Source organism: Bombina bombina, chromosome 1 (genome assembly GCF_027579735.1).
Source record: "Bombina bombina isolate aBomBom1 chromosome 1, aBomBom1.pri, whole genome shotgun sequence".
In the NCBI taxonomy this organism is placed as follows: Eukaryota; Metazoa; Chordata; class Amphibia; order Anura; family Bombinatoridae; genus Bombina; species Bombina bombina.
The window spans coordinates 1451466105-1451492738 of record NC_069499.1 but is presented as its reverse complement, the minus strand read 5'-3'; the positions used below and the strand labels follow the sequence as shown (position 1 = coordinate 1451492738).

Below are 26634 nucleotides of genomic sequence, written 5' to 3'. Positions count from 1 at the left end.
TGACGCCTTCTATAAGCTTTTTCAGTGGTTCTTAGCTCCTCACACATGCATCTGCATGCCTTGCTTTCCAAAAACAACTGCGCATTAGTGGCGCGAAAATGAGGCTCTGCCTATGACTAGAGAAGGCCCCCATCTGAAAAAGGTGTCCATACAGTGCCTGCCGTTTTTTAACAACAATCCCCAAGATTATAATAACTATAAAGAGTTATAATCTGCCAAATATGCTTAGCAAAGTAATCGTTTTAGCCCAGAAAAATGTCTACCAGTTTTTTAAGCCCTTATAAAGCCCTTTATTCTTTTACTTAATCTAAGAAAATGGCTTACCGGTCCCCATAGGGAAAATGACAGCCTTCCAGCATTACAAAGTCTTGTTAGAAATGTGGCCAGTCATACCTCAGGCAGAAAAGTCTGCCAACTGCTTCCCCCAACTGAAGTTACTTCATCTCAACAGTCCTGTGTGGAAACAGCAATCGATTTTAGTAACGTTTGCTAAAATCATCTTCCTCTTACAAACAGAAATCTTCTTCTCTTTTCTGTTTCAGAGTAAATAGTACATACCAGCACTATTTTAAAATAACAAACACTTGATTGAAGAATAAAAACTACATTTAAACACCAAAAAACTCTTAGCCATCTCCGTGGAGATGTTGCCTGTGCAACGGCAAAGAGAATGACTGGGGTAGGCGGAGCCTAGGAGGGATCATGTGACCAGCTTTGCTGGGCTCTTTGCCATTTCCTGTTGGGGAGGGGAATGTCCCACAAGTAAGGATGACGCCGTGGACCGGACACACCTATGTTGGAGAAAACTGCTTTAGATGGGGCTTTTAAACCACTTGATCTATCATCTTGTATAGGGTATGGATATTGACCATCTGATACAGCCATAATGTGGCCCAATAATTATGTGGAAAGACTACTTGGCAAATATCTATATTGTAGTTTTAAACCTCCCATCTTCTGTGCTTTCTTTTACCTATATTTTTTTACCTCTTCCAAGTGCCTTTGCATTTGAGGTTTGAGGTATCTGTGTTTAGGTTATTTTATGTTTCACCTTTTCAGTACAAACAGTGTCATATTACTTCTAACTACTCAGCACATATATTATTAAGCACATAATATATATTATTAAACATCAATTATGTTCTCTCTCTCACTGCTCTGATATCATCTGCTACATGACAACTGCATATTATTGACATTCCTACACAATTGTCATCCTTTAAACATTATCACAACCGACATAGGCCTAGTTTCCATTAAGGTGTTAAAGTTCGGAAACTGGTGGTAAAAACATTTATCTCCATTAAAGTCTATGGAGATTTTTTATGTTACCACTAGTTTCCAAACTGTACGACCTCAATGGAAACTAGGCCATAGTGTGCTACTTGAATGATTTGGATTTTTCCACTTTGTTTTTGCTGAATATCACCTGACCCTATTCCCCTGTAGTGCCCAGGTGTGCAGACAATCTGTGTGGATCTGGCAGACTGGAAGACCACAGAGGCTGCTCTGAGTTCTTTGGGACCCATAGACCTTCTGGTTAATAATGCAGGGGTAGCCCTCTTGCAGCCACTGCTTGAGGTCACAGAGGAAGCATTTGACAGGTTAGTGTAGTGTTTGCATTTATTGGCCGCATGGCATACTTTGTATCTTGCATGAAACCTGAAGGAATGGTAAACTGTTTATTTGTAGAATAAAAGCAGGAAGGAGAGGACATGTTATTGTACTAGTACAGTAGGCTACAATGTATTGAAGGCCCTTTTAGGCACCCAAGATGTTAATCCAGAGGTTGTTTAGGATGTAGAATAATATAAAACTAGGTCTTTTGGACTTTGTTGGCTCACTTAAGTTTTAACCCTAATTAGACTATTAACTGCCAAGTCTCCTTTCTCCAGGTTTGCATCTCGGCCTTATCAACCCAATTTATGTGTTTGTTTAAAAAACACAATTTATGCTTACCTGATAAATTTCTTTCTCTTGTGGTGTATCCAGTCCACGGATCATCCATTACTTGTGGGATATTCTCATTCCCAACAGGAAGTTGCAAGAGGACACCCACAGCAGAGCTGTAATATAGCTCCTCCCCTAACTGTCATAGCCAGTCATTCGACCGAAAACAAGCCGAGAAAGGAGGAACCATAGGGTGTAGTGGTTACTGTAGTTTAAATTTAAAAATGACCTGCCTTAAAATGACAGGGCGGGCCGTGGACTGGATACACCACAAGAGAAATAAATTTATCAGGTAAGCATAAATTGTGTTTTCTCTTGTAAGGTGTATCCAGTCCACGGATCATCCATTACTTGTGGGATACCAAAGCTAAAGTACACGAAGGGAGGGACAAGGCAGGAACTTAAATGGAAGGAACCACTGCCTGTAAAACCTTTCTCACAAATATAGCCTTCCGAAGAACCAAAAGTATCAAATTTGTAAAATTTTGAAAAAGTATGAAGCGAAGACGCCGCCTTGCAAATCTGTTCAACAGAAGCCTCATTTTTAAAGGCCCAAGTGGAAGCCACAGCTCTAGTGGAATGAGCTGTAATCCTTTCAGGAGGCTGCTGTGCAGCAGTCTCATAGGCTAAGCGGATTAAGCTTCTTAGCCAAAAAGAAAAAGAGGTTGCCAAAGCCTTTTGACCTCTCCTCTGTCCAGAGTAGACAACAAACAAAGCAGATGTTTGACGAAAATCTTTAGTAGCTTGTAAGTAAAACTTTAAAGCACAGACCACGTCCAGATTGTGTAACACAAGGATGGAACCACAATCTCTTGATTGATATTCTTGTTAGATACCACCTTAGGTAAGAACCCAGGTTTGGTACGCAGGACTACCTTATCCGTATGAAAAATCAGATAAGGAGAATCACATTGTAAGGCAGATAGCTCAGAGACTCTACGAGCCGAGGAAATAGCTACCAAAAAAAAAAAAAGAACTTTCCAAGATAAAAGTTTATCTATGGAATGAAGAGGTTCAAACGGAACTCCTTGAAGAACATTAAGAACCAAGTTTAAGCTCCATGGTGGAGCAACAGGTTTAAACACAGGCTTGATTCAAACTAAAGCCTGACAAATTGCCTGAACGTCTGGAACATCTGCCAGACGCTAGTGCAAAAGAATAGACAGAGCAAAAATCTGTCCCTTTAAGAAACTAGCTGACAATCCTTTTTCCAAACCTTCTTGGAGAAAAGATAAAATCCTAGGAATCCTGACCTTACTCCATGAGTAACCCTTGGATTCACACCAATAAAGATATCTACGCCATACCTTATGGTAAATTTTCCTGGTGACAGGCTTTCGTGCCTGTATTAAGGTATCAATAACTGACTCGGAGAAGCCACGCTTTGATAAAATCAAGCATTCAATCTCCAGGCAGTCAGCCTCAGAGAAATTAGATTTGGATGGTTGAAAGGACCCTGAAGTAGAAGGTCCTGTCTCAGAGGCAGAGACCATGGTGGAAAGGATGACATGTCCACTAGATCTGCATACCAGGTCCTGCGTGGCCACGCAGGTGCTATCAGAATCACCGATGCACTCTCCTGCTTGATCTTGGCAATCGGTCGAGGGAGCAGAGGAAACGGTGGAAACACATAAGCCAGGTTGAAAGACCAGGGCGCTGCTAGAGTATCTATCAGTGTCGCCTTGGGATCCCTGGACCTGGATCCGTAACACGGAAGCTTGGCGTTCTGGCGAGACGCCATGAGATCCAGTTCTGGTTTGCCTCAACGGAGAATCAGTTGTGCAAATACCTCCGGATGGAGTTCCCACTCTCCCGGATGAAAAGTCTGACGACTTAGAAAATCCGCCTCCCAGTGCTCTACACCTGAGATATGGATAGCTGATAGGTGGCAAGAGTGAATCTCTGCCCAGTGAATTATTTTTTAAACTTCTAACATCTCTAGGGAACTTCTTGTTCCCCCTCTGGTTGATGTAAGCTACAGTCGTTATGTTGACCGACTGAAATCTGATGTACCTCAGAGTTGCTAACTGAGGCCAAACCTGAAGAGCCTTGAATATCGCTCTTAGTTCCAGAATATTTATTGGAAGGAGAGACTCCTCCTGAGTCCACAATCCCTGAGCCTTCAGGGAGTTCCAGACTGCATCCCAACCTAGAAGGCTGGCATTTGTTGTTATAATAGTCCAATCTGGCCTGCGAAGGTCATACCTTTGGACAGATGGACCCGAGATAGCCACCAGGGAAGAGGATCCCTGGTCTGTTGGTCCAGATTCAGTTGAGGGGCCAAATCTGTGTAATCCCCGCTCCACTGACTGAGCCTGCATAGTTGCAGCGGTCTGAGATGTAAGCGTGCAAACGGCACTATGTCCATTGCCGCTACCATTAAGCCGATTACTTCCATACACTGAGCCACCAAAGGGCGCGGAATGGAATGAAGAACCCGACAGGAATTTAGAAGCTTTGATAACCAGGACTCCGTCATGGTAAATTTTCATTTCTACAGAATCTATCAGAGTCCCTAGAAAGGAAACTCTTGTGAGTGGGGATAGAGAACACTTTTCCTTGTTCACTTTCCACCCATGCGACCTCAGAAATGCCAGTACTACGTCCGTATGAGACTTGGCAATTTGGAAGTTTGACGCCTGTATCAGGATGTCGTCTAAATAAGGGGCTACTGCTATGCCCCGCGGCCTTAGGACTGCCAAAAGCGACCCTAGAACCTTTGTAAAGATTCTTGGGGCTGTAGCTAATCCAAAGGGAAGAGCTACAACTGGTAATGCCTGCCCAGAAAGGCAAACCTGAGAAACCGATGATGATCTTTGTGTATCGGAAAGTGAAGATAAGCATCCTTTAGATCCACTGTAGTCATATATTGACCCTCCTGGATCAGTGGTATGATGGTACGAATAGTTTCCATTTTGAACGACGGAACTTTGAGGAATTTGTTTAAGATCTTTAGATCCAAAATCGGTCTGAAGGTTCCCTCTTTTTTGGGAACCACAAACAGATTTGAGTAAAAACCCTGTTCCTGTTCCTCCTTTGGAACTGGATGGATCACTCCCATAACTAGGAGGTCTCGTACACAGTGTAAGAATGCCTCACTCTTTATCTGGTTTACAGATAATTGTGAAAGGTGAAATCTCCCTTTTGGGGGGGGAAGCTTTGAAGTCCAGAAGATATCCCTGGGATATAATTTCCAACGCCCAGGGATCCTGAACATCTCTTGCCCACGCCTGGGCGAAGAGTGAAAGTCTGCCCCCTACTAGATCCGTTACCGAATAGGGGGTCGTTCCTTCATGCTGTCTTAGAGGCAGCAGCAGGCTTTTTGACCTGCTTACCTTTTTTCCAGGTCTGGTTTGGTCTCCAGACCGTCTTGGATTGAGCATTGAGTTCCCTCTTGTTTATTATTAGAGGAAGTTGATGCCGCACCTGCTTTAAGAGAAACAAATTTTGTCAGAATTTGAAAAACAGTGAAAAAATGCAGTAAAACAAACGAAATTTTTACAGTGTATGTAATAGGCTAGCAGAGCATTGCATCCACTTGGAAATGGATGATTAACCCCTTAGTTCAAAAAACGGATCAAAAAAACTAAATAGACTTTTTTTTTATTTATTTTTTAATAACAGTCACAACCAACTGCCACAGCAAGCTGTGGTCCTACCTTCCCCAATAAACGACTTTGGAAAGCCTTTGAGCCTTTTAGAGATGTCCTATAGCATACAGGGGACTCCTGAGGGAAGCTGGATGTCACAGTTTGTAATTTTAACTGCACCAACTGTAACTTTTATACTATAACAGTGGAAAGCCTCTGTTTCTAGTCAAAATTTAAGCCAGCCATGTGGAAAAAACTAGGCCCCAATAAAGTTTTATCACCAATGCATATATAAAAACGATTAAACATGCCAGCAAACGTTTATATTGCAATATCATAAGGGTATTACCCCTGGGAGTAAGCATGATACCAGTCGTTATTAAATCACTGTATTCAGGCTTAACTTACATTAATCCGGTATCAGCAGCATTTTCTAGTGTTTTCCATCTCTAGAAAAAATTATAACTGCACGCTATTCTCTCGCTGAAGTTACCTCATCTGTGTAATCCCCTCAGACATATGTGAGAATAGCAATGGATCTTAGTTACAACCTGCTAAGATCATAGAAACCTCAGGCAGATTCTTCTTCTATTTACTGCCTGAGATAAAATAGCACAACTCCAGTACTATTTAAAAATAACAAACTTTTGATTGAAGAAAATAAACTAACTATATTTAACCACTCTCTCCTACAACATCCTAGCTTGTTGAGAGTTGCAAGAGAATGACTGGCTATGACAGTTAGGGGAGGAGCTATATTACAGCTCTGCTGTGGGTGTCCTCTTGCAACTTCCTGTTGGGAATGAGAATATCCCACAAGTAATGGATGATCCGTGGACTGGATACACCTTACAAGAGAAAATAGAATTTGGACCATCATCAACATATACACTTTTGGGCCTTGGGGATCTTTTAAAAAAATTACTACCCAGCTTTATACTCTTTGCCAGTGTTAAGTTCCTTTTTTGTGTTCTTGGTCTCCATACTTTTAAATCCTGCAGTTAGTCATATACTAAAGGGCTTGACAAATTTGATATCACATTTATGAGGCTCCAATATATATACCTAGATATAGGTATATTTAGAGTAATCTTAAAAAAAAAATTAGTGTGCATCCAGGGATTTGTCAAGCTAAGCCCCTCCTCTTTACTGTTATCCATTTCTTTCTCCCCATTAAACTAAATTTGCTCTTCTATCCTAGGAGCTTTGCAGTGAATGTGAAAGCCGCTTTACTTGTATCTCAGGTAAGGCAAAATCTTGCAATAAATGTTAGAATAACTATCTCCGATTTAGACCTCAGATTCCTTATTTCGACCCCTATGTTTCTTTGTTTATTCAGGTGGTTGCCCGTCAGATGATTGAGCGTGGTGTTCCAGGATCCATAGTTAATGTTTCAAGCCAGGCATCCCAGCGTGCACTGCAGGATCATGCCGTTTATTGTAAGCACAACCCACTGGGAAATGATGGAATGGTATTTGAATGTGCACAACCATTCAGCTATTATCTATTTGCTTCATAGGTGCTACCAAAGGGGCCCTGGACATGCTGACCAAGGTTATGGCCCTTGAACTGGGATCTAAGCAGGTAACATCCTATTTATTTATATATTATACCTCTACATATAAAGTATAAAGTCACTAATAATTTAGAGGATCATACAGGGAGTGCAGAATTATTAGGCAAATGAGTATTTTGACCACATCATCCTCTTTATGCATGTTGTCTTACTCCAAACTGTATAGGCTCGAAAGCCTACTACCAATTAAGCATATTAGGTGATGTGCATCTCTGTAATGAGAAGGGGTGTGGTCTAATGACATCAACACCCTATATCAGGTGTGCATAATTATTAGGCAACTTCCTTTCCTTTGGCAAAATGGGTCAAAAGAAGGACTTGACAGGCTCAGTAAAGTAAAAAATAGTGAGATATCTTGCAGAGGGATGCAGCACTCTTAAAATTGCAAAGCTTCTGAAGCGTGATCATCGAACAATCAAGCGGTTCATTCAAAATAGTCAACAGGGTCGCAAGAAGCGTGTGGAAAAACCAAGGCGCAAAATAACTGCCCATGAACTGAGAAAAGTCAAGCGTGCAGAGCTGCAACATCACTGGAGTGCCCAAAAGCACAAGGTGTGCAATACTCAGAGACATGGCCAAGGTAAGAAAGGCTGAAAGACGACCACCACTGAACAAGACACACAAGCTGAAATGTCAAGACTGGGCCAAGAAATATCTCAAGACTGATTTTTTTAAGGTTTTATGGACTGATGAAATGAGAGTGAGTCTTGATGGGCCAGATGGATGGGCCCGTGGCTGGATTGGTAAAGGGCAGAGAGCTCCAGTCCGACTCAGACGCCAGCAAGGTGGAGGTGGAGTACTGGTTTGGGCTGGTATCATCAAAGATGAGCTTGTGGGGCCTTTTCGGGTTGAGGATGGAGTCAAGCTCAACTCCCAGTCCTACTGCCAGTTCCTGGAAGACACCTTCTTCAAGCAGTGGTACAGGAAGAAGTCTGCATCCTTCAAGAAAAACATGATTTTCATGCAGGACAATGCTCCATCACACGCGTCCAAGTACTCCACAGCGTGGCTGGCAAGAAAGGGTATAAAATAAGAAAATCTAATGACATGGCCTCCTTCTTAACCTGATCTGAACCCCATTGAGAACCTGTGGTCCATCATTAAATGTGAGATTTACAAGGATGGAAAACATTACACCTCTCTGAACAGTGTCTGGGAGGCTGTGGTTGCTGCTGCACGCAATGTTGATGGTGAACAGATCAAAACACTGACAGAATCCATGGATGGCAGGCTTTTGAGTGTCCTTGCAAAGAAAGGTGGCTATATTGGTCACTGATTTGTTTTTGTTTTGTTTTTGAATGTCAGAAATGTATATTTGTGAATGTTGAGATGTTATATTGGTTTCACTGGTAAAAATAAATAATTGAAATGGGTATATATTTGTTTTTTGTTAAGTTGCCTAATAATTATGCACAGTAATAGTCACCTGCACACACAGATATCCCCCTAAAATAGCTATAACTAAAAACAAACTAAAAACTACTTCCAAAACTATTCAGCTTTGATATTAATGAGTTTTTTGGGTTCATTGAGAACATGGTTGTTGTTCAATAATAAAATGAATCCTCAAAAATACAACTTGCCTAATAATTCTGCACTCCCTGTATAAAGAGATTATTTTGCAATGCCACTGTGATATATAATTCTGAAAAACATACCAGATTTTATACTAACAACTGCAGACCTCATTATCACTGATTAGTGAATTACTCTATTTATTTAACGGTTATAATGCTAGAAATTCATACAACACCAGTCTTTATATGAAAATATCACAATGTCATGTCCCTACATTAAGTATACCGTGTGACAGCCATCAGCCAATTACAGACTCATATACACATACACTATGAGCTCTTGTATATGCTCATTATCTGGTTCCTCAGGAAGTGTGCATATAAAGACAAATTGATGATGGAAGTAAATTGGAAAGTTGTTTAAAATTGCATGCTTCCTCTGAATCATGAAAGTTTAAACCCACATTTTTTTCTTTCATGATTCAGATAGAACATGCAATTTTAGATAACTTTAACATTTACTTCTATTCTCAAATTTTCTTCATTTTCTTGTTATCTTTTGTTGAAAATCAGGGAGGTAAGTGCAGGAGCGTGCACGTGTCTGCAGCAGTTTTGCAATAATGCTATATGTTAGCAAGAGCACTAGATGGCAGCACTATTTCCTGTCATGTGGTGCTTCAGGCACGTGCACGCTACCCATCTAGATATACAGGTAGCCCTCAGTTTACGCCGGGGTTAGGTTCCAGAAGGAATGGTTGTAAATTGAAACCGTCGTAAATTGAAACCCAGTTTATAATGTAAGTCAATGGGAAGTGAGGGAGATAGGTTCCAGGCCCCTCTCAAAATTGTCATAAGTAACACCTAATACATTATTTTTAAAGCTTTGAAAGAAGACTTTAAATGCTAAACAGCATTATAAACCTAATAAAATAATAACACAACACAGAATATATAATTAAACTAAGTTAAATGAACAAAAACATTTGCTAAACAGCATTACAAACCTAATAAAATAATCACACAACACAGACTTCACTTGCATTTTTCTGCAAACAGTTCTTTCTATGCATTCCAATCTGGACTGATTTATAGACAGGAAGATCTTGTTCCTTTGAAATCTGCTCGATAGCTCAGGTCTGGTGCTGCAACACAAGCGGACAGCTCCACCTACTGGCTATTTTAATAAATGCACTGCTTCTCAATGCTTTTTAATAGCAATCACATGACTGGAAAAAAAGGTTGTTATTCTGAAACGGTGTAAATTGAACCGTTGTAAAACGAGGGTCACCTGTATCTTCAACAGAGACTAAGAGAACAAAGCATATTTGTTAATAGATGTAAATGGGGAACGTTTTAAAGTTGTATTCTCCATCTGAATCATGAAAAAAAAATTGTGTTTCATGTTCCTTTAATTTTGACTTTAGTGGCCCTTTAAAGGAATTTGAAAATATTTTAATCTGCCCACAGAAAGGCTGAAGTGGATATGGCATGAACCAAGATCGCTGACAATAAAACAGAGTTTTTTTTTGCCACACGGTCTAATTACTGAAATACACTAAGAAATTATTAAAATGATTTTAATACTCCAAGGAATAAAAGCTGAAATAAATTGAACGTGACAAGTCCTCTTATTGCTACAAAAGAGCTATTCTTTATTTTGTCACGTCGCACATTGCCACCTTACTTTTTTATCGCTTCAGCCTGATGCCAGATTTAGATAGAGCAAAACATTTAAATTTCCTTCTGCTATAAAAATTGCTTTGTTCTTTTTGTATCCTTTGAGCTCTCTGCTGATTGATGGCTGCACATTTATGTATTTTGTCATTATCACCTGATGTGTTCAGCTAGCTCCCGGTAGTGCATTGCTACCCCTTCAACAAAGGATACCAAGAGAAATAAGCAAATCTGAAAATATAAGTAAATTGGAAAGTAATTTTAAATTGTGTACTCTATATGAATGCTGAGGGAACATTTTTGGTTTCATGTCCATTTAAACATTGAAAGTGTGTTGTGCACATAAATCCCATTTATTTTTCCTTTCTTGTTTACTCCTATTATTATTATATATGGGGTTGGAAGCACCAGGATATACAATTTAAATAATTAAAGGGACATAGTAGTGCAAACATGTTCTAATTAGTTATAGATCTGTGCATTGCAAAATATCTGTTATTTTTTCACTCACTGTCTCCGTTTCCTCTTCCCCACAACACCGATATTTTCCCTTATTATTCTATCACGTCTCTCCTTCCCCTTCATCCTGTGTTTAACACTATCAACCTCAAGGGTTTCTTTCCGCCCATCAGAAAACCCGGACTGCTAATAAGGTCATGTGATTGCTGCTTTTCATAACATTTACAGATGTAATCTACAGCCATAAGAGACCCCTTATATGAAGAGAAAGCAGCTCTAACGATTAGTATTACACTTATTTATGTGAAAGGAGCTGAGCTGTAAATTCTACCCACCTACTTGCTTAAAAAATATGTATATGAACTTTCTACCATTATTAGATAGCAGGACTGAAAATCAGACTGCCTCTGTACATTTTCTTTTGATTTATACAAGTGCCACACACTTTAGTTACTCATCTCTGTAAAAAGTTAAAGGGACATAACTTATATGGTAAATCACTTAAAACTGATGCAGTATAACTGTAAAAAGATGACAGGAAAATATTACCTGAGCATTTCTATGTAAAAAAAGGAAAATATTTTAGCTCACAATCTCCTCAGCTCACCAGAGTAAGTGCTGTGTAAAAAGTTATCTTTCAGTTACTGCCCAGCTGCAGGTAAAAAATAAAAAAATGAAGAAATTAACTGCAGCCAATCAGCATCAGCAGTGCTGAGGTCATGAACTCTTTTACTGTGATTTCATGAGATTTCACTTAACTCTCATGAGATTTCATAGTAAACTTCCTTAAACTGAATAGGGAAATAACATGTGTGCGCACGAGGCTTGCTCCCTTGCAAGTCTCGGGACAGGCATACTGATTTGCTGCTTAAAGTCCTTTTACAATGGGGTGTAAATACTTAAGGATATTTGAGGTAAAATATCTTCCTTTTTTACATAAAGATTTTCAGGTGATATTGTTTAGTCAGCTTTTTGTCGCTAGGCTACATCCCTTTCAAGTGTTTCAACATTTGGGTATCATGGCCCTTTAACTATTGTAGTGAGATGAGCACATTAAATGCACTTAATATTCAAACATTTCCCCCCTTTATTATCTAAAGTAGAATGTTAAAATGTTTTACAGTACTTCCTGTGCTGAGTGTGTGAGTTGTACCTATTAACCTATGAGCAGCTGAGTCCCAGGACTTTGTTTTACAGTTAGGTACTTCCTGTAAATTTCATATACATGGTCAACACATTTTGAGTACCCTATTGTACTGTTCTACTCTTTAAAACATCATTATTACTCATACATGACTGATTGCACCTGTATATCCATTCAGTTTGTCAAAACCTTTTGTTATGGGATTACATTTTTCCATGCATTAAAAAACTTAAGTTTAAATAAGATTTGAGGATAGCCAAGCTATAACAATTACAATCCTCTTTAAAGATATGTTCTAATAATCTTTCCAAGCTATTAACAACTTCCACGTGACTGTAAGTGCCAGCTGCATGCTATTTTGGAACCACTTTCTAAACCACCACAACAGACACACACAAGAATGAATGAATACCAAGCAATACACATTTTTGGAACTTAACACCAACTAGAGATACTTTTATTACATATAAAATGAATGTGTATTAATTATATTGCAGATTATAACTATACTAGTCCTAAAGCCTGTGTACACAGGCCATTTTCTGAAGTGCAGCGGTCCCACCCGCCTGTGCTCCTGCCGACCACGTCCCCATGCCCGTTTGGCCACACCCATTCCCGTCCCCCCATCCGCCCACCCTTGCTGCTGTCTGATCCTCAGTTACGATGTCAACTGCCAGGTATATTTGTCCTTGCGCATTCTCTACTGTGCATGACAGCTTCGGACAGACATACCTGGCCCTTTATTATATAGGATTGTACATTTTTGGAGGTGATATTTTGAAGCTAGTTCTCAGTAGTGGATTGCTGCTCCTGAGCGTACCAAGGAGTTTCATTTAAAAAAATTTATACCAACAGAACAAGAACAAAGTACATTTGTTAATTATCAGTTATTTTATTATCAGTTATTTGTAGAGCGCTAACAGGTTGCGCAGTGCTAACAGAAGTAAACTGAAACATTTCTTAAAAATATATGATCTATCCCAATCATAGTTTTATTTTTGACTCCTTCAATGTAATGTCAAAATTCAGTAACTTAAGGGACGTTAAACACTAAATACATTTCATCCTCCTCCCTCTAATTATTGGTGCTGCCATTTGGGAACCTAGGTATCAATGCTGGTATGCACACGTGTAAATACATCAACATTGGAATGCAGTGAAAGCTAAATTTAAACATGTCGTTACCCATGATTAGAGGGAGTTGGGGAATAACCTAATTACTCTGCTTTTAAAATGTATTTAGTGCTTAATGCCCCTTTAACCTTTCCTAGGTTATTCTATGCAGCTAACAAATTGGTTTATGTGTGAGCTTTAGTGAATTAATTGCACAGAATAACAAGAGGAAGTGGAGAAACCTTTTTGAAGATTTTACCCACTGTGGAAATCCAGATCTTAATGTATTGCACTTTCAAAAGAAGGAATCTGGCTCCAAAAAGAGCCGAACGCCACAAGTGGCCACCTTCTTCTTCATTCGGATGCTAACGAAGCATCTGAATGCCCATTCCTACTAAGCAGCAGTAAGGTTAGCATCCGAATGCCCATTCCTACTAAGCAGCAGTAAGGTTAGCATCCGAATGCCCATTCCTACTAAGCAGCAGTAAGGTTAGCATCCGAATGCCCATTCCTACTAAGCAGCAGTAAAATATCTAATATTTTAGAACATTTTCTTACTGTGTTTATTTTTGGAATCATATTAAATACATAGTGAAAGTCAGCAGCATAGTGGCAATATACTTTCGGCCCAAATCAAACATGGACAGTTGATTGTTGGCTAAATATTACTTTAACCCTTCACACCGTTAGGACTTTCCATGCTGTCTTAACAGCACTGAGCTTTACGACCGCATAGAACGTCCTACCATTTATGGTGTCCTGCAGCTTTCCCCTTTGACGAAGGCAAGTATTGGCCTGGGGGGGGCGTGCTTAGCAGCGTAGGCAGTGCCCCCATGATCCAATCCCAGCCTTGAAATCACGTGATCGCATCAATGATCGCGTGGTTTTATTTTTACTAATAGTGTTTACAGTGAACACTATTCTACCGCCACAACGGGGTTTAGGATATTCTTTAGAATTTAAACAAATAAGAGCTCATACAAGCTTCTCCAGCTACTCCATTAAGAAAATACTCACCTGGAATTAAATTAATTTCTCCAACAATATCTGTGTTAATAATCTTATGATATAGGGAGACAAATTTAGAGTCTATACACTTTAACTTGTTGTAAAAACTATTTACTTTGGGAAAAACCCAAAATGTTTTTCATTATTCAGATTACTTCTGTCATCAAATTTGCTTCATTCTCGTTGTATCCTTTAATGACAGAGCAACAATGCACTACTGGGAGCTAGCTGCACACATCGGGTGAGCCAATGATAGGAGGCTTATATGTGCAGTCACCAATGCGGCAATAGCTCCCAATAGTCATTACTACTCCTGAGCCTACCTATGTATGTTTTTCAACAAAGGAAAGCAAGAGAATGAAGAAAATTAAATAATAGAAGTAGATTGGAAAGTTGTTTAACATTGCATGCTCTATCTAAATAATGAAAGTGTAATTTTGACTTTAATGTCCTTTTTAAATAAGAAATGGCTGTGTTTTGTAGCATGTGACTACCCATGGAGATTGGCAAACATCTCTGTTAGATGTAATCAGTTTTTACAAGTATTTGTACCTAGGTCCTTCAGTGGTGATTAACAAATTAGAGTAAATTACGGATATCACATAAGCAAACACACGTGGGTCTGTGATGCTAAGTGCTTAAGCTATGAAGTATAATGTGTTCCATATTAACAAATGCACCTTTTAGATTCGTGTAAACGCTGTGAACCCCACAGTGGTGATGACTGACATGGGCCGGATTGGTTGGAGTGACCCCCAGATGGCTGGGTCAATGCTGAGCCGTATTCCTCTAGGACGATTTGCTGGTCAGTAGTTTAACCCGTTTTATGCTATATCATTCTACTCTCTCTCTCTCTTGCCATTCTGGGGCTCATTTTTCTTTGCTTTCACTCACTACGTTATCCTTCTCTAGAGGCCATGAACAGTGTACACATAACATGTGCTGGACTATAGTGAACGATATATAGAGATGTGCTGAACGTTGCTTGTATTCTACCTCTTGGCTACCACCAGACTGGTGTTTAATAACTTACTGTTATTATGAATTCATGCTATACATGAGCCATTCATTGTTTTATGAATGTATAAGGAAAAAGTAATGTCCCTTTAAATTTTAAAATGATGACATAAGCACAGTTTGGGTACACAATAGTTTGCCACCATGACAACTTATTTTTCTTTCTACTATTACTCCAAAACTACCATTAGTATCTGTTTGTTTGTTTTTTACAGAGGTGGAAGATGTAGTTCATAGCATTCTGTTTCTGCTGAGTGATAAAAGTTCCATGATCACAGGCTCATTCCTTTCTGTGGACGGAGGATTCCTGGCTTGTTAAATCCATTGGAAACATTGCTTGATTTTAGCATTTATTCTGCTATTTACCTACCTGTAGCCATCAAAACCAGGCAGATATAACTAGACTATGAGACTACAACCAATGATACTTTTCTTTAATTTGTACAAAGCTGAACATTTGAAACATGATTTAACATGACTCACAGGTTTTCTGTAATGGAGAGGAAAGCATTTCTGCAGCACCATTGTGGCTACAAATTACACAATAAAACAAATGTTTAAACACTTGCGTGCTTGTATAATTGTGAAAAAGCATCTTGAACACACATTTCTGTAAATGTCATATAGATGAACTTGCCGATACTGTTATAGAGTGTCACAACCACAAATTGACAAGAGTTGTATATTCTCACAGCTTGATAAATATCCAACAAAAAAAAAACTAAACATTTACTACAGAACTTACAGCTTTTTTTTATAAACTGGAACACACAACAAGAAAATCAGACAGTTCCCCATGCAATAGAAATCTTTTCAGGGCAGTGATTAACTATGCACCTGGACACATGCAGACCACCTGCCTCAGCCCTCCGTATAGTTGGTTGCAAAGAGTTCATATGACATTCCTTGTATGTGTCACATCTCACTGCAGCACCAGGCCTCCGTGTAATGAGGTCACTTATGTATCGGCAGAAGGGCAGACTGGAGTCCTCTGAAGGAGCTGTGGCCCTGTTATTCTGCAGCATCACCCACCCCTCCCACCCCATGCTCACAAAACACAACCACAGAAAACATCTGCGAACTACCAGCTCCCCACTCCTCTCCTGGCAGGGTCACATCTTTGGAAAGAGATGGCAGGAGTTTGGTCCACTTTTCAGTCTCTGGCTATTCAGAACACAGTGCATTTCTTCCCTTGCCGTTTGACGGGCGGCGGGCACAATACGGCACGGATTGCTTCATCAAACACCGTTTTTAAGCCACGTTGGGTGAGAGCTGAACACTCTAAATACTTGACAGAACCTGCACATAAAAACATTTATCTCACAAACAATAGACAAGTGTTCTGATTTCAGTGTCGTAATGTATCGTAGAATTGCAACAAAATCTTAGTCAGGTGTCCGTAACCTACAGTACATGTACCGTATGTGACGCAGCAAATTAATGTTACTCAAGTACTTTACCAAGTGATGAAACGGCTTCTCATGTTGTTGCCTGTCAAGCAACTGTCTTAAAGAGACATTAAACTGCTAGAACTACAATAGCATGGTTACTACTCCCCATAATATTTTTCCTTCTGTGTCTGCAGATCTCGTTTAAAGCCATTCTATTTTAAAAGGACACAAAACACAATTTTTTCTTTCATGATTCAGATAGAGCATGCAATTTTAAGCAACTTTCTAATTTATTCTTATGATCAATTTTTCTTCACTCTCTTGCTATCTTTATTTGAAATAGGAATGTAAGCATAGGAGCTGGCCCATTTTTGGTTCAGCACCTGGGTAGCGCTTGCCAATTACTGTCTAAATGTAGCCACCAATCAGCAAGCGCTACCCAGGTGCTAAACAAAAAACGGGCCGTCTCGTATGCTTACATTCCTGCTTTTTCAAATAAAAATACCAAGAGAAAGAAGAAAAATTTATTATATTGAATTCGAAAGTTGCTTAAATTTGCATGCTCTATCTGAATCATGAAAGAAAAAAATTGGGTTTTGTGTCCCTTTTAACGCCTTACAAGTGTTGGTAGGTGAAGCTCTGCATTTTCATGCTGGGCGCGGACATCTTGGTGCTTAGGTATTCTCTTACCCTGGGACTGAAGCAGTACACTTTCGCAGATTAGTGACCTTGCCAGCTTTTTCACACATGTATCATGCGCTTTAAAGTGAATGTAAAGTTTTACGAATGAGTGCCCGGTTTTTTAAAAATACTATTAAAAACAGAAGCACTTTTATCCATGAAACTTTACATTTCTCCGGTTTTGTTAAAATACTTACCCTTCCTTCTTGCAAGCCGGAGCAGCGATTCCTCCCGCTCGTCTCTTCATACGTCAGCAATGACGAATCCGGCTTCCTCCAATCATGGCGTGGCCTCAGGCAATGTTTGCTCTGGGGGGGAAGCCATGATTGGACGAAGCCGGACTTATGAAGACACGAGTGGGGGGAGAGGGGGGAATCGATGCTCCAGCTTGCAAGAAGGAAAGGTAATCATGAAAGAAACGTTTCATGTCAATTTTTAAAAACAGCAAAGGAGACCAAGTTAAAGGGATAGTTTAGTCAAAATTAAACTTTCATGATTCAGATAGGGCATGCAATTTTAAACAACTTTCTAATTTACTCCTATTATCAATTTTTCTTCATTGTCTTGGTATCTTTATTTGAATGTAAGATTAGGAGCCGGCCCATTTCTTTCATGTAATTGGCAAGAGTCCATGAGCTAGTGACGTATGGGATATACAATCCTACCAGGAGGGGAAAAGTTTCCCAAACCTCAAATGCCTATAAATACACCCCTCACCACACCCACAATTCAGTTTTACAAACTTTGCCTCCTATGGAGGTGGTGAAGTAAGTTTGTGCTAAGATTTCTACGTTTACTTCTCAGCATTTTGAAGCCCGATTCCTCTTAGAGTACAGCGAATGTCAGAGGGATGTGAAGGGAGTATCACCTATTGAATGCAATGGTTTTCCTCACGGGAGATCTATTTCATAGGTTCTCTGTTATCGGTCGTAGAGATTCATCTCCTACCTCCCTTTTCAGATCGACGATATACTCTTATATACCATTACCTCTACTGATAGCCAAACCAGTACTGAAACGGTTATCTGCTATATGTGGATAGGTATCTTTCAGTAAGTATGTTTTTTATTACTTAAGACACCTCAGCTATGGTTTGGCACTTTATGTATTAATATAAAGTTCTAAATATATGTATTGTACTTATATTTGCCATGAGTCAGGTTCATGTATTTCCTTTTGCAGACTGTCAGTTTCATATTTGGGGAATATTAACATATTAAGAAATATTTTTTCTTACCTGGGGTTTAGTCTTTTTTTCAAATTGACTACATTTTTTCTTGCAAATTGCGGGCAGGATTAGGCCCGAGGGTGCGCCAACTGCTAGACTTTATTGCGTCATTCTTGGCGCAATAATTTTTTGGCGCGAAAGTACGTCCGTTGACGCAAGTTCGTCATTTCCAGCGTTGTAGTTGACGCCGAGTTCCTTATACAGGGTTGCGTCATTAGTGACGTGAGTGTGTCATTCCGGATGTTGTTGGCGCCAAAAAAATTTCAGTTACGTTATGCGTCATACTTGCCGCCCGATTTTTTTTTTCATTAATTTAATACCCCATTGCTATTTGCCTCTTTCTTTTTCTATGTCAGAGGGCTATGCTATTTGCATTTTTTTCCCATTCCTGAAACTGTCATATAAGGAAACTGACAAATTTTGCTTTATATGTTGTTTTTTATTTTACATTTTGCAAGATGTCTCAATATGATCCTGCCTCAGCAGTATCTCTTGGAACTTTGCTGCCTGATGTCGGTTCTACTAAAGCCAAGTGCATTATATTTCCAAATGTCATTTGTATTGGTTATCATGATAAACTTTTACATGCAGATATTGTGTCCATCAGTTAATAGTACATTCCCTGTTGTTGTTCCTTCAACTTTTAATGTACATGTTATACCTATGAAATTTAAAGAATTTGTTACCGATTCTATTCAGAAGGCTTTGTCTGCTAGTCTTTTAAAAACTTCTCATAAGGTTGATGAATTTTCAAATGACCGACAACATAATGAATTATCTTCCTCTGATGAGGATCTATCTGATTCAGAAGATCCTTCCTCAGATATTGACACTAACAAAATCTACTTATTTATTTAAAATGAAGTATTTTCGTTCTTTGTTAAAGAAATGTTAAATTATTTTGGATATCGTGGAAACTAGTCCTTTTGATATTAGAACTAGTAAATTCTGTTTTTAAACCTCATGTGGTTATTCCAGAGGTTTTTTCTGTTCCTAATGCTATTTCTGATATGATTTCTAAGGAATGGAATTAGCCGGGTACTTCTTTTATTCCTTCTTCAAGGTTTAAAAATTGTATCCTTTTACCAGCAATTTCTATAGAGTTTTTGGGAAAAGATCCTCAAAGTTGATGGGGCTATTTCTACTCTTGCTGAACGTACCTATATTCCTATGGAAGATAGTACTTAAGTTCCTTTAGATAGGAAACTTGAATCTTATCTAAGGAAAGCTTATTAATATTAAGGTCGTCTCAGGCCTGCAATTTCTTTGGCTGATGTTGCAGCTGCATCAACATTTTTGTTGGAGAATTAGCGCAACAAGAAATTGGATTCTGATTTATCTAGCATTGTTCGCTTACTGCAACATACTAATCAGTTCTGAGGCCTTTTTTGATATCATCAAGATTGATGTTAGATCTATGTCTTTAGCTATTTTTAGCTAAAAGAGTTTTGAGGCTTAAATCTTGGAATGCTGATATGACTTTTTAAGTCTAGATTCCTATCTCTTTATTTGCAAGGTAATAAGAGACCTAAGGATAAATATAAAGCTTCTAATTGTTTTTGTTCTTTTTGTCAAATAAGGAACAAAAACCTAATCATTCCCTATGGAATCTGTTTCCAATTGGAAACCTTCATTAAATGGAATAAATCCAACCCATTTAAGAAACCAAAAGCCAGCCCCTAAGTCTGCATGAAGGTGAGACTCTCATTCCAGCTCAGCTGGTAGGTGGCAGATTAAGTTTTTTTTTCCCAAAGATGTTTGGATAAATTCTGTACAAAATCAATGGTTTCAGAGTATTGTCTATCAGGGGTATCGAATAGGATTCTGAGTAAGTTCTCCTGTGAGAAGATTTTTTTCTCTCGCGTATCCCAGCAAATCCAGTTAAAGCTCAGGCTTTCCTGAAGTGTGTTTCAGACCTGGAGTTCAGGGGTAGTCATGCCAGTTCCTTTTCAGGAACAAGGTCTGGAGTTTTATTCAAATCTATTTTTTGTCCAAAAGAAGGAAATTTCATTCAGACCAATTCTGGATCTGAAAATTTTGAATCGTTATGTAAGAGTACCAATTTTCAAATGGTGACTTTAAGGACTGTTCTGCGTTTTATTCAGCAAGGACATTTTAGGTCCACAATGGATTTGCAGGATGTATACCTTCATATTCCGATTCATTCAGTTCATTATCAGTTCCTGAGATTCTCTTTTCTAGAGAAACGTTACCAATTCGTTGCTTTGTTTGCTGAATCTATGGTGCAGGGATTATACAAAGATATCACAATTAATATCCTTAAATCCCAATGTTTGACACTCTCTGACGTGGTGGTTAAATCACCAGCGTTTAGTTCAAGGGGCTTCTTTGTTCGGCTAACCTGGACTATGATCACTACAGATGCAAGTCTTTCAGGTTAGGGAGCTGTTTGGGGATCTCTGACAGTACAAGGGGTTTGGAAATCTCAAGTGGCGAGATTACCAATCAATATTTTAGAACTCTGTGCAATTCTCAGAGCTCTTCAGTTTTGGCCTCTGTTAAAGAGAGAACCGTTCATTTATTTTCAATCAGACAATATCACAAACAAACAGTGGCATTTGTCAATCAGCAGGGTGGGACTCACAGTCCACAAGCTATGAAAGAAGTATCTCGGATACTTGCTTGGGCGGAATCCAGCTCCTGTCTAATTTCTGCAGTGCATATCCCAGGTATAGACATTGGGAGGCGGATTATCTCAGCCGTCAGATTTTACATCCGGGGGAGTTGTCCCTCCATCCAGATGTGTTTTCTCAGATTGTTCAGAAATGGGGTCTTCTACATGATGGCCTCTCATCTAAACAAGAGACTTCCCAAATGCCTGTCCAGGTTCAGGGATTTTCAGCGCTGACACTTCTTTGGTGTTATCAACCTGCTTATATTTTCCCGCCTCTAGTTCTTCTTCCAAGAGTGATCTCCAAAATCATCATGGAACAATCGTTTGTGTTGCTGGTGGCTCCAGCATGGCCTCACAGGTTTTGGTATGCGGGTGTTGTTCGGATGTTCACCTGCCAACCATGGCCACTTCTGTTAGGGATTAAAATGATTAACCCCTACTGTCTCAAGGTCCATTTTTCCGTCACATTTTCAAATCATTAAATTTGAAGGTATGGAAATTGATCGCTTAGTGCTAAGTCATAGAGGTTTCTCTGACTCAGTGATTAATACTAGGTTACAAGCTCGTAAATCTGTCTCTAGAAAGATTTATTATCGAGTTTGGAAGACTTACATTTCATGGTGTTCTTCTCATAAATTCTCTTCGCATTCTTTTAGAGTTGCAAGAATTTTACAGTTTCTTCAGGATGGTTTGGATAAGGTTTTGTCTGCAAGTTCCTTGAAGGGACACATTTCTGCTCTGTTTTATTCACAGAAAGATTGCTAAACTTCCTGATATTCACTGTTTTGTACAGGCTTTAGTTTGTATTAAGCTTGTCATTAAATCAATCTCTCCTCCTTGGAGTCTTAATTTGGTTTTGAGCCTATGCATTCTTTGGACATTTAACTACTTTCTTGGAAAGTGTTGTTCAGTTTCTGAGCCATCTGCTCTTTCTTGTGAATCTCCTTTTCTGATTTTTCATCAGGGTAAGGCGGTTTTGCGGACTTCATTTACATTTTTTCCTAAGGTTGTGTATTCTAACAACATTAGTAGATAAATTGTTATCCCTTCTTTGTGTCCTAATCCTAAGAAATCTTTGGAAAGATCCTTACATTCTTTGGATATGGTGAGAGCTTTGAAATATTATATTAAAGCTTCTTAAGATTTCAGGAAGACTTCTAGGGCCCGATCCGATATGCAGCGTCGCCCGCAAAAGCCGGCGACGCCAAATTTTGCGCGGGTTTGGTATCCTATATACGGTGTAACCTAGAAGTTACGCTCGTATATTTCTGCCTTCGGCCGTAGGTTTTTGGCCCATAGACAGGTATACCAAACCCGCGCAGTTTGGTATCCAATATACAGCGTAAGGACTTACGTGGCGAAAATGGAGAAATCTTACTCCATTTTCACCTCGCCACAAATTGCAGGCGTAGTAAGCCTTACACTGAGTATTGGAGGCCCCGTAACTCCCTAAACTGGCTGCAAAATAAAACCTAACGCATGCGCAATGTCTATCTACCTGTCAGCCGCAATCCCTAATAAAGTGTTTAACTCCTAAACCGCCGCTCCCGGACCCCGCCGCCAGCTACATTAAATGTCTAACCCCCTAATGTGATCCCCCTACACCGCCGCCACCTATATTAAAATTATTACCCCCTAATGTGAGCCCCTTCCCCGCCGCCACCTATTTTAACTACATTACCCCCTAATGTGAGCCCCCTACCCTGCCGCCACCTATATTAAAATTATTAACCCCTAATCTAATCCCCCTACCCCGCCACCACCTACATTAAAATGATTAACCCCTAATCTAATCCCCCTACACCTACATTAAAATGATTAACCCCTAATCTAATCCCCCTACACCGCCGCCACCTATATTAAAATGATTAACCCCTAATCTAATCCCCCCTACACCGCCGCCACCTATATTAAAATGATTAACCCCTAATCTAATCCCCCTACACTGCCGCACCTATATTAAAATGATTAACCCCTAATCTAACCCCCCTACACCGCCGCCACCTATATTAAAATAATTAACCACTAAACCTAAGTCTAACCCTAACACCCCCTAACGTAATTATTAAAATAAATCTAAATAATATTAACTAAATTATTCCTATTTAAATCTAAATACTTACCTATAAAATAAACCCTAAAATAGCTACAATATAATTAATAATTACATTGTAGCTATTTTAGGGTTTATATTTATTTTACAGGTAACTTGGTATTTATTTTAACTAGGTACAATAGCCATTAAATAGTTAATAACTATTTAATAGCTACCTAGTTAAATAATTACCAAATTACCTGTAAAATAAATCCTAACCTAAGTTACAAATACACCTACACTATCAATAAATTAATTAAATAAACTACAATTATCTAAACTAAAATATAATTAAATACACTAAACTAAATTACAAAAACAAACACTAAATTACAAAAAATAAAAAAAGATTACAAGAATTTTAAGATAATTACACCTAATCTAAGCCCCCTAATAAAATAACAAAGCCCCCCAAAATAAAAAAAATGTACCTACCCTAAACTAAATTACAAAAAGTAATCAGATCTACTACCAGCCTTTAAAAGGGCCTTTTGTGGGGCATTGCCCCAAAGTAATCAGCTCTTTTACCTGTAAAAAAAAACAAAAACAACCCCCCCCATTACAACCCACCACCCACACACCCCTACTCTAAAACCCACCCTATCCCCCCTTAAAAAATCCTAAGTCTAACCCCCAAGTGGTCCTTACCTGTCCTGAAGACCGGCGGAGAAGGTCCTGTTCCAGGCGGCGACCTCTTCTTCTCCCAGGAACCAGCCGGCGCGGAGCAGAGGAGTTGAAGACCGATGACCGTGGAGCTGAAGACCGTCCTCTCTGGAACTGAAGACCGGCGATGCAGGAACTGAAGATCGGCGACGCTGGAACTGAAGACCGGAGCCATGGAGCGTGGAGGATCCTCTTCATACGATCGCCGCCGTACACTGAATAGGAATTCAAGGTACGCGATTAAAAATGGCGTCCCTTGAATTCCTATTGGCTGATTTGAGCCTTCAAATTCAATGATTAGAATAGCCAATAGAATTACAGTAGCTCTTATTCTATTGGCTATTCAAATCAGCCAATAGAATTAAAGTAGCTTTTATCCGATTGGCTGATTTGAATTTGAAGGCTCAAATCAGCCAATAGGAATTCAAGGGACGCCATTTTTAATCGTGTCCCTTGAATTCCTATTCAGTGTACGTTTTTTTAAGGGGGGATAAGGTGGGTTTTAGAGTAGGGGTGTGTGGGTGGTGGGTTGTAATGGGGGGGGGGTTCTTTTTTTTACAGGTAAAAGAGCTGATTACTTTGGGGCAATGCCCCACAAAAGGCCCTTTTAAGGGCTGGTAATAGAGCTGATTACTTTTTGTTATTTAGTTTAGGGTAGGGACATTTTTTTTATTTTGGGGGGCTTTGTTATTTTATTAGGGGGCTTAGATTAGGTGTAATTAGCTTAAAATTCTTGTAATCTTTTTTTATTTTTTGTAATTTAGTGTTTGGTTTTTTTTGTAATTAGTTTAGTGTATTTAATTATATTTTAGTTTAGATCATTGTAGTTTACTTAATTTATTGATAGTGTAGGTGTATTTGTAACTTAGGTTAGGATTTATTTTACAGGTAATTTGTTAATTATTTTAACTAGGTAGCTATTAAATAGTTATTAACTATTTAACCTCTTAAGGACATATGACGGAATGTTTCCGTCATAAAACAATTGAGCAAACTGAAAGCTGTGTCCTTAAAGGGTTAATAGCTATTGTACGAGTTAAAATAAATACCAAGTTACCTGTTAAATAAATATAAACCCTAAAATAGCTACAATGTAATTATTAATTATATTGTAGCTATCTTAGGGTTTATTTTATAGGTAAGTATTTAGATTTAAATAGGAATAATTTAGTTAATATTATTAATATTAGATTTATTTTAATAATAATTACGTTAAGGGGTGTTAGGGTTAGACTTAGGTTTAATGGTTAATCATTTTAATATAGGTGGCGGCGGTGTAGGGGGATTAGATTAGGGGTTAATCATTTTAATATAGGTGGCGGCGGTGTAGGGGGATTAGATTAGGGGTTAATCATTTTAATATAGGTGTAGGGGGATTAGATTAGGGTTTAATAATTTTAATGTAGGTGGCGGAGGTGTAGGGGCTCACATTAGGGGGTTATCATTTTAATGTAGGTGGCGGCGGGGTAGGGGGCTCACATTAGGGGGTAATGTAGTTTAAATAGGTGGCGGCGGGGTAGGGGCTCACATTAGGGGGTAATGTAGTTTAAATAGGTGGCGGCGGGGTAGGGGCTCACATTAGGGGGTTAGACATTTAATGTAGCTGGCGGCGGTGTAGGGGGCTCACATTAGGGGGTAATATATATATATATATATATAATATAGGTGGCGGCGGTGTAGGGGGCTCACATTAGGGGGTGATACAGTTAATATAGGTGGCGGCGGGGTCCGGGAGCGGCGGTTTAGGGGTTAATATATTTATTGTTAGGAGTGAGAGGGGTATACGTGTCGGGCTATGTTTGGGAGGCGTGTTAGGCAGTAACAGGAAATTTAATATTTTAGTCAGTTTTTGTAGGCGACGGCAGTTTCTAAAGTGCCGTACGTCACTGGCGACTCCAGAAATTTGTACTTACGCAGATTTCTGGACATCGCTAGTTTGTCGTTTGTCAGACTTACGGCACTTTAGCAACTGACGGCGCCGTATATGTGATAGCTCGCTGTGCTAGCTGAAACTATGGGTCAGGCCCCACCTCAGAGAATTACAGCTCATTCTACTAGATCAGGCTCCACTTCGTGGGCTTTTAAGAATGAAGCTTCAGTTGATCAAATTTGCAAGCGGCAACTTGGTCTTCTTTACATACATTTAATAAATTCTACCGTTTTGATGTATCTGCTTCTTCAGAAGCAGTTTTTGGTAGAAAAGTTCTTCAGGCAGCTGTTTCAGTTTAATTCTTCTGCTAATGTTTTAAGTTTTTCTTGTCATTTTAAGAAATAAACTTATATTTTGGGTTGTGGATTATTATTTTCAGCGGAAAATGGCTTTTGTTTATTTTTATCCCTCCCTCTCTAGTGACTCTTGCGTGGAGTTCCACATCTTGGGTATTGATATCCCATACGTCACTAGCTCATGGACTCTTGCCAATTACATGAAAGAAAACATAATTTATGTAAGAATTTACCTGATAAATTAATTTCTTTCATATTGGCAAGATTCCATGAGGCCCACCCTTTTTATGGTGGTTATGATTTTTTTGTATAAAGCACAATTATTTCCAAATTCCTTTGTTGATGCTTTTTACTCCTTATTTTATCACCCCACTACTTGGCTATTCGTTAAACTGAATTGTGGGTGTGGTGAGGGGTGTATTTATAGGCATTTGAGGTTTGGGAAACATTGCCCCTCCTGGTAGGATTGTATATCCCATACGTCACTAGCTCATGGACTCTTGCCAATATGAAAGAAATGAATTTATCAGGTAAATTCTTACATAAATTATGTTTTTTGGTTGAGCACCTGTGTAGCACTTGCTGATTGGTGGCAATATTTAGACACCAATCTGCAAGCGCTACCAAGGTGCTAAATAAAAAATGGGCTGGCTCCTAAGCTTACATT

The 26634-nt window shown here is 39.1% G+C and overlaps 2 protein-coding genes across 2 annotated transcripts in view; one reads left to right on the top strand and one right to left on the bottom strand.

Annotated features, from left to right (window-relative positions):
* DCXR (dicarbonyl and L-xylulose reductase) overlaps positions 1-15614 on the top strand; it is a 51125-nt gene extending 35511 nt beyond the window's left edge. The window contains exons 3-8 of the mRNA XM_053705666.1: positions 1450-1604; positions 6742-6784; positions 6880-6979; positions 7060-7124; positions 14719-14836; positions 15264-15614. Of these exons, the coding sequence (XP_053561641.1) occupies positions 1450-1604; positions 6742-6784; positions 6880-6979; positions 7060-7124; positions 14719-14836; positions 15264-15367 (585 nt within the window). The 3' untranslated portion in view covers positions 15368-15614. The remainder of the gene's footprint in view (positions 1-1449; positions 1605-6741; positions 6785-6879; positions 6980-7059; positions 7125-14718; positions 14837-15263) is intronic.
* Positions 15466-26634, bottom strand: part of RAC3 (Rac family small GTPase 3) — a 64220-nt gene continuing 53051 nt past the window's right edge. Inside the window, exon 6 of the mRNA XM_053705676.1 lies at positions 15466-16347. Within this exon, the coding sequence (XP_053561651.1) occupies positions 16217-16347 (131 nt within the window). The 3' untranslated portion in view covers positions 15466-16216. The remainder of the gene's footprint in view (positions 16348-26634) is intronic.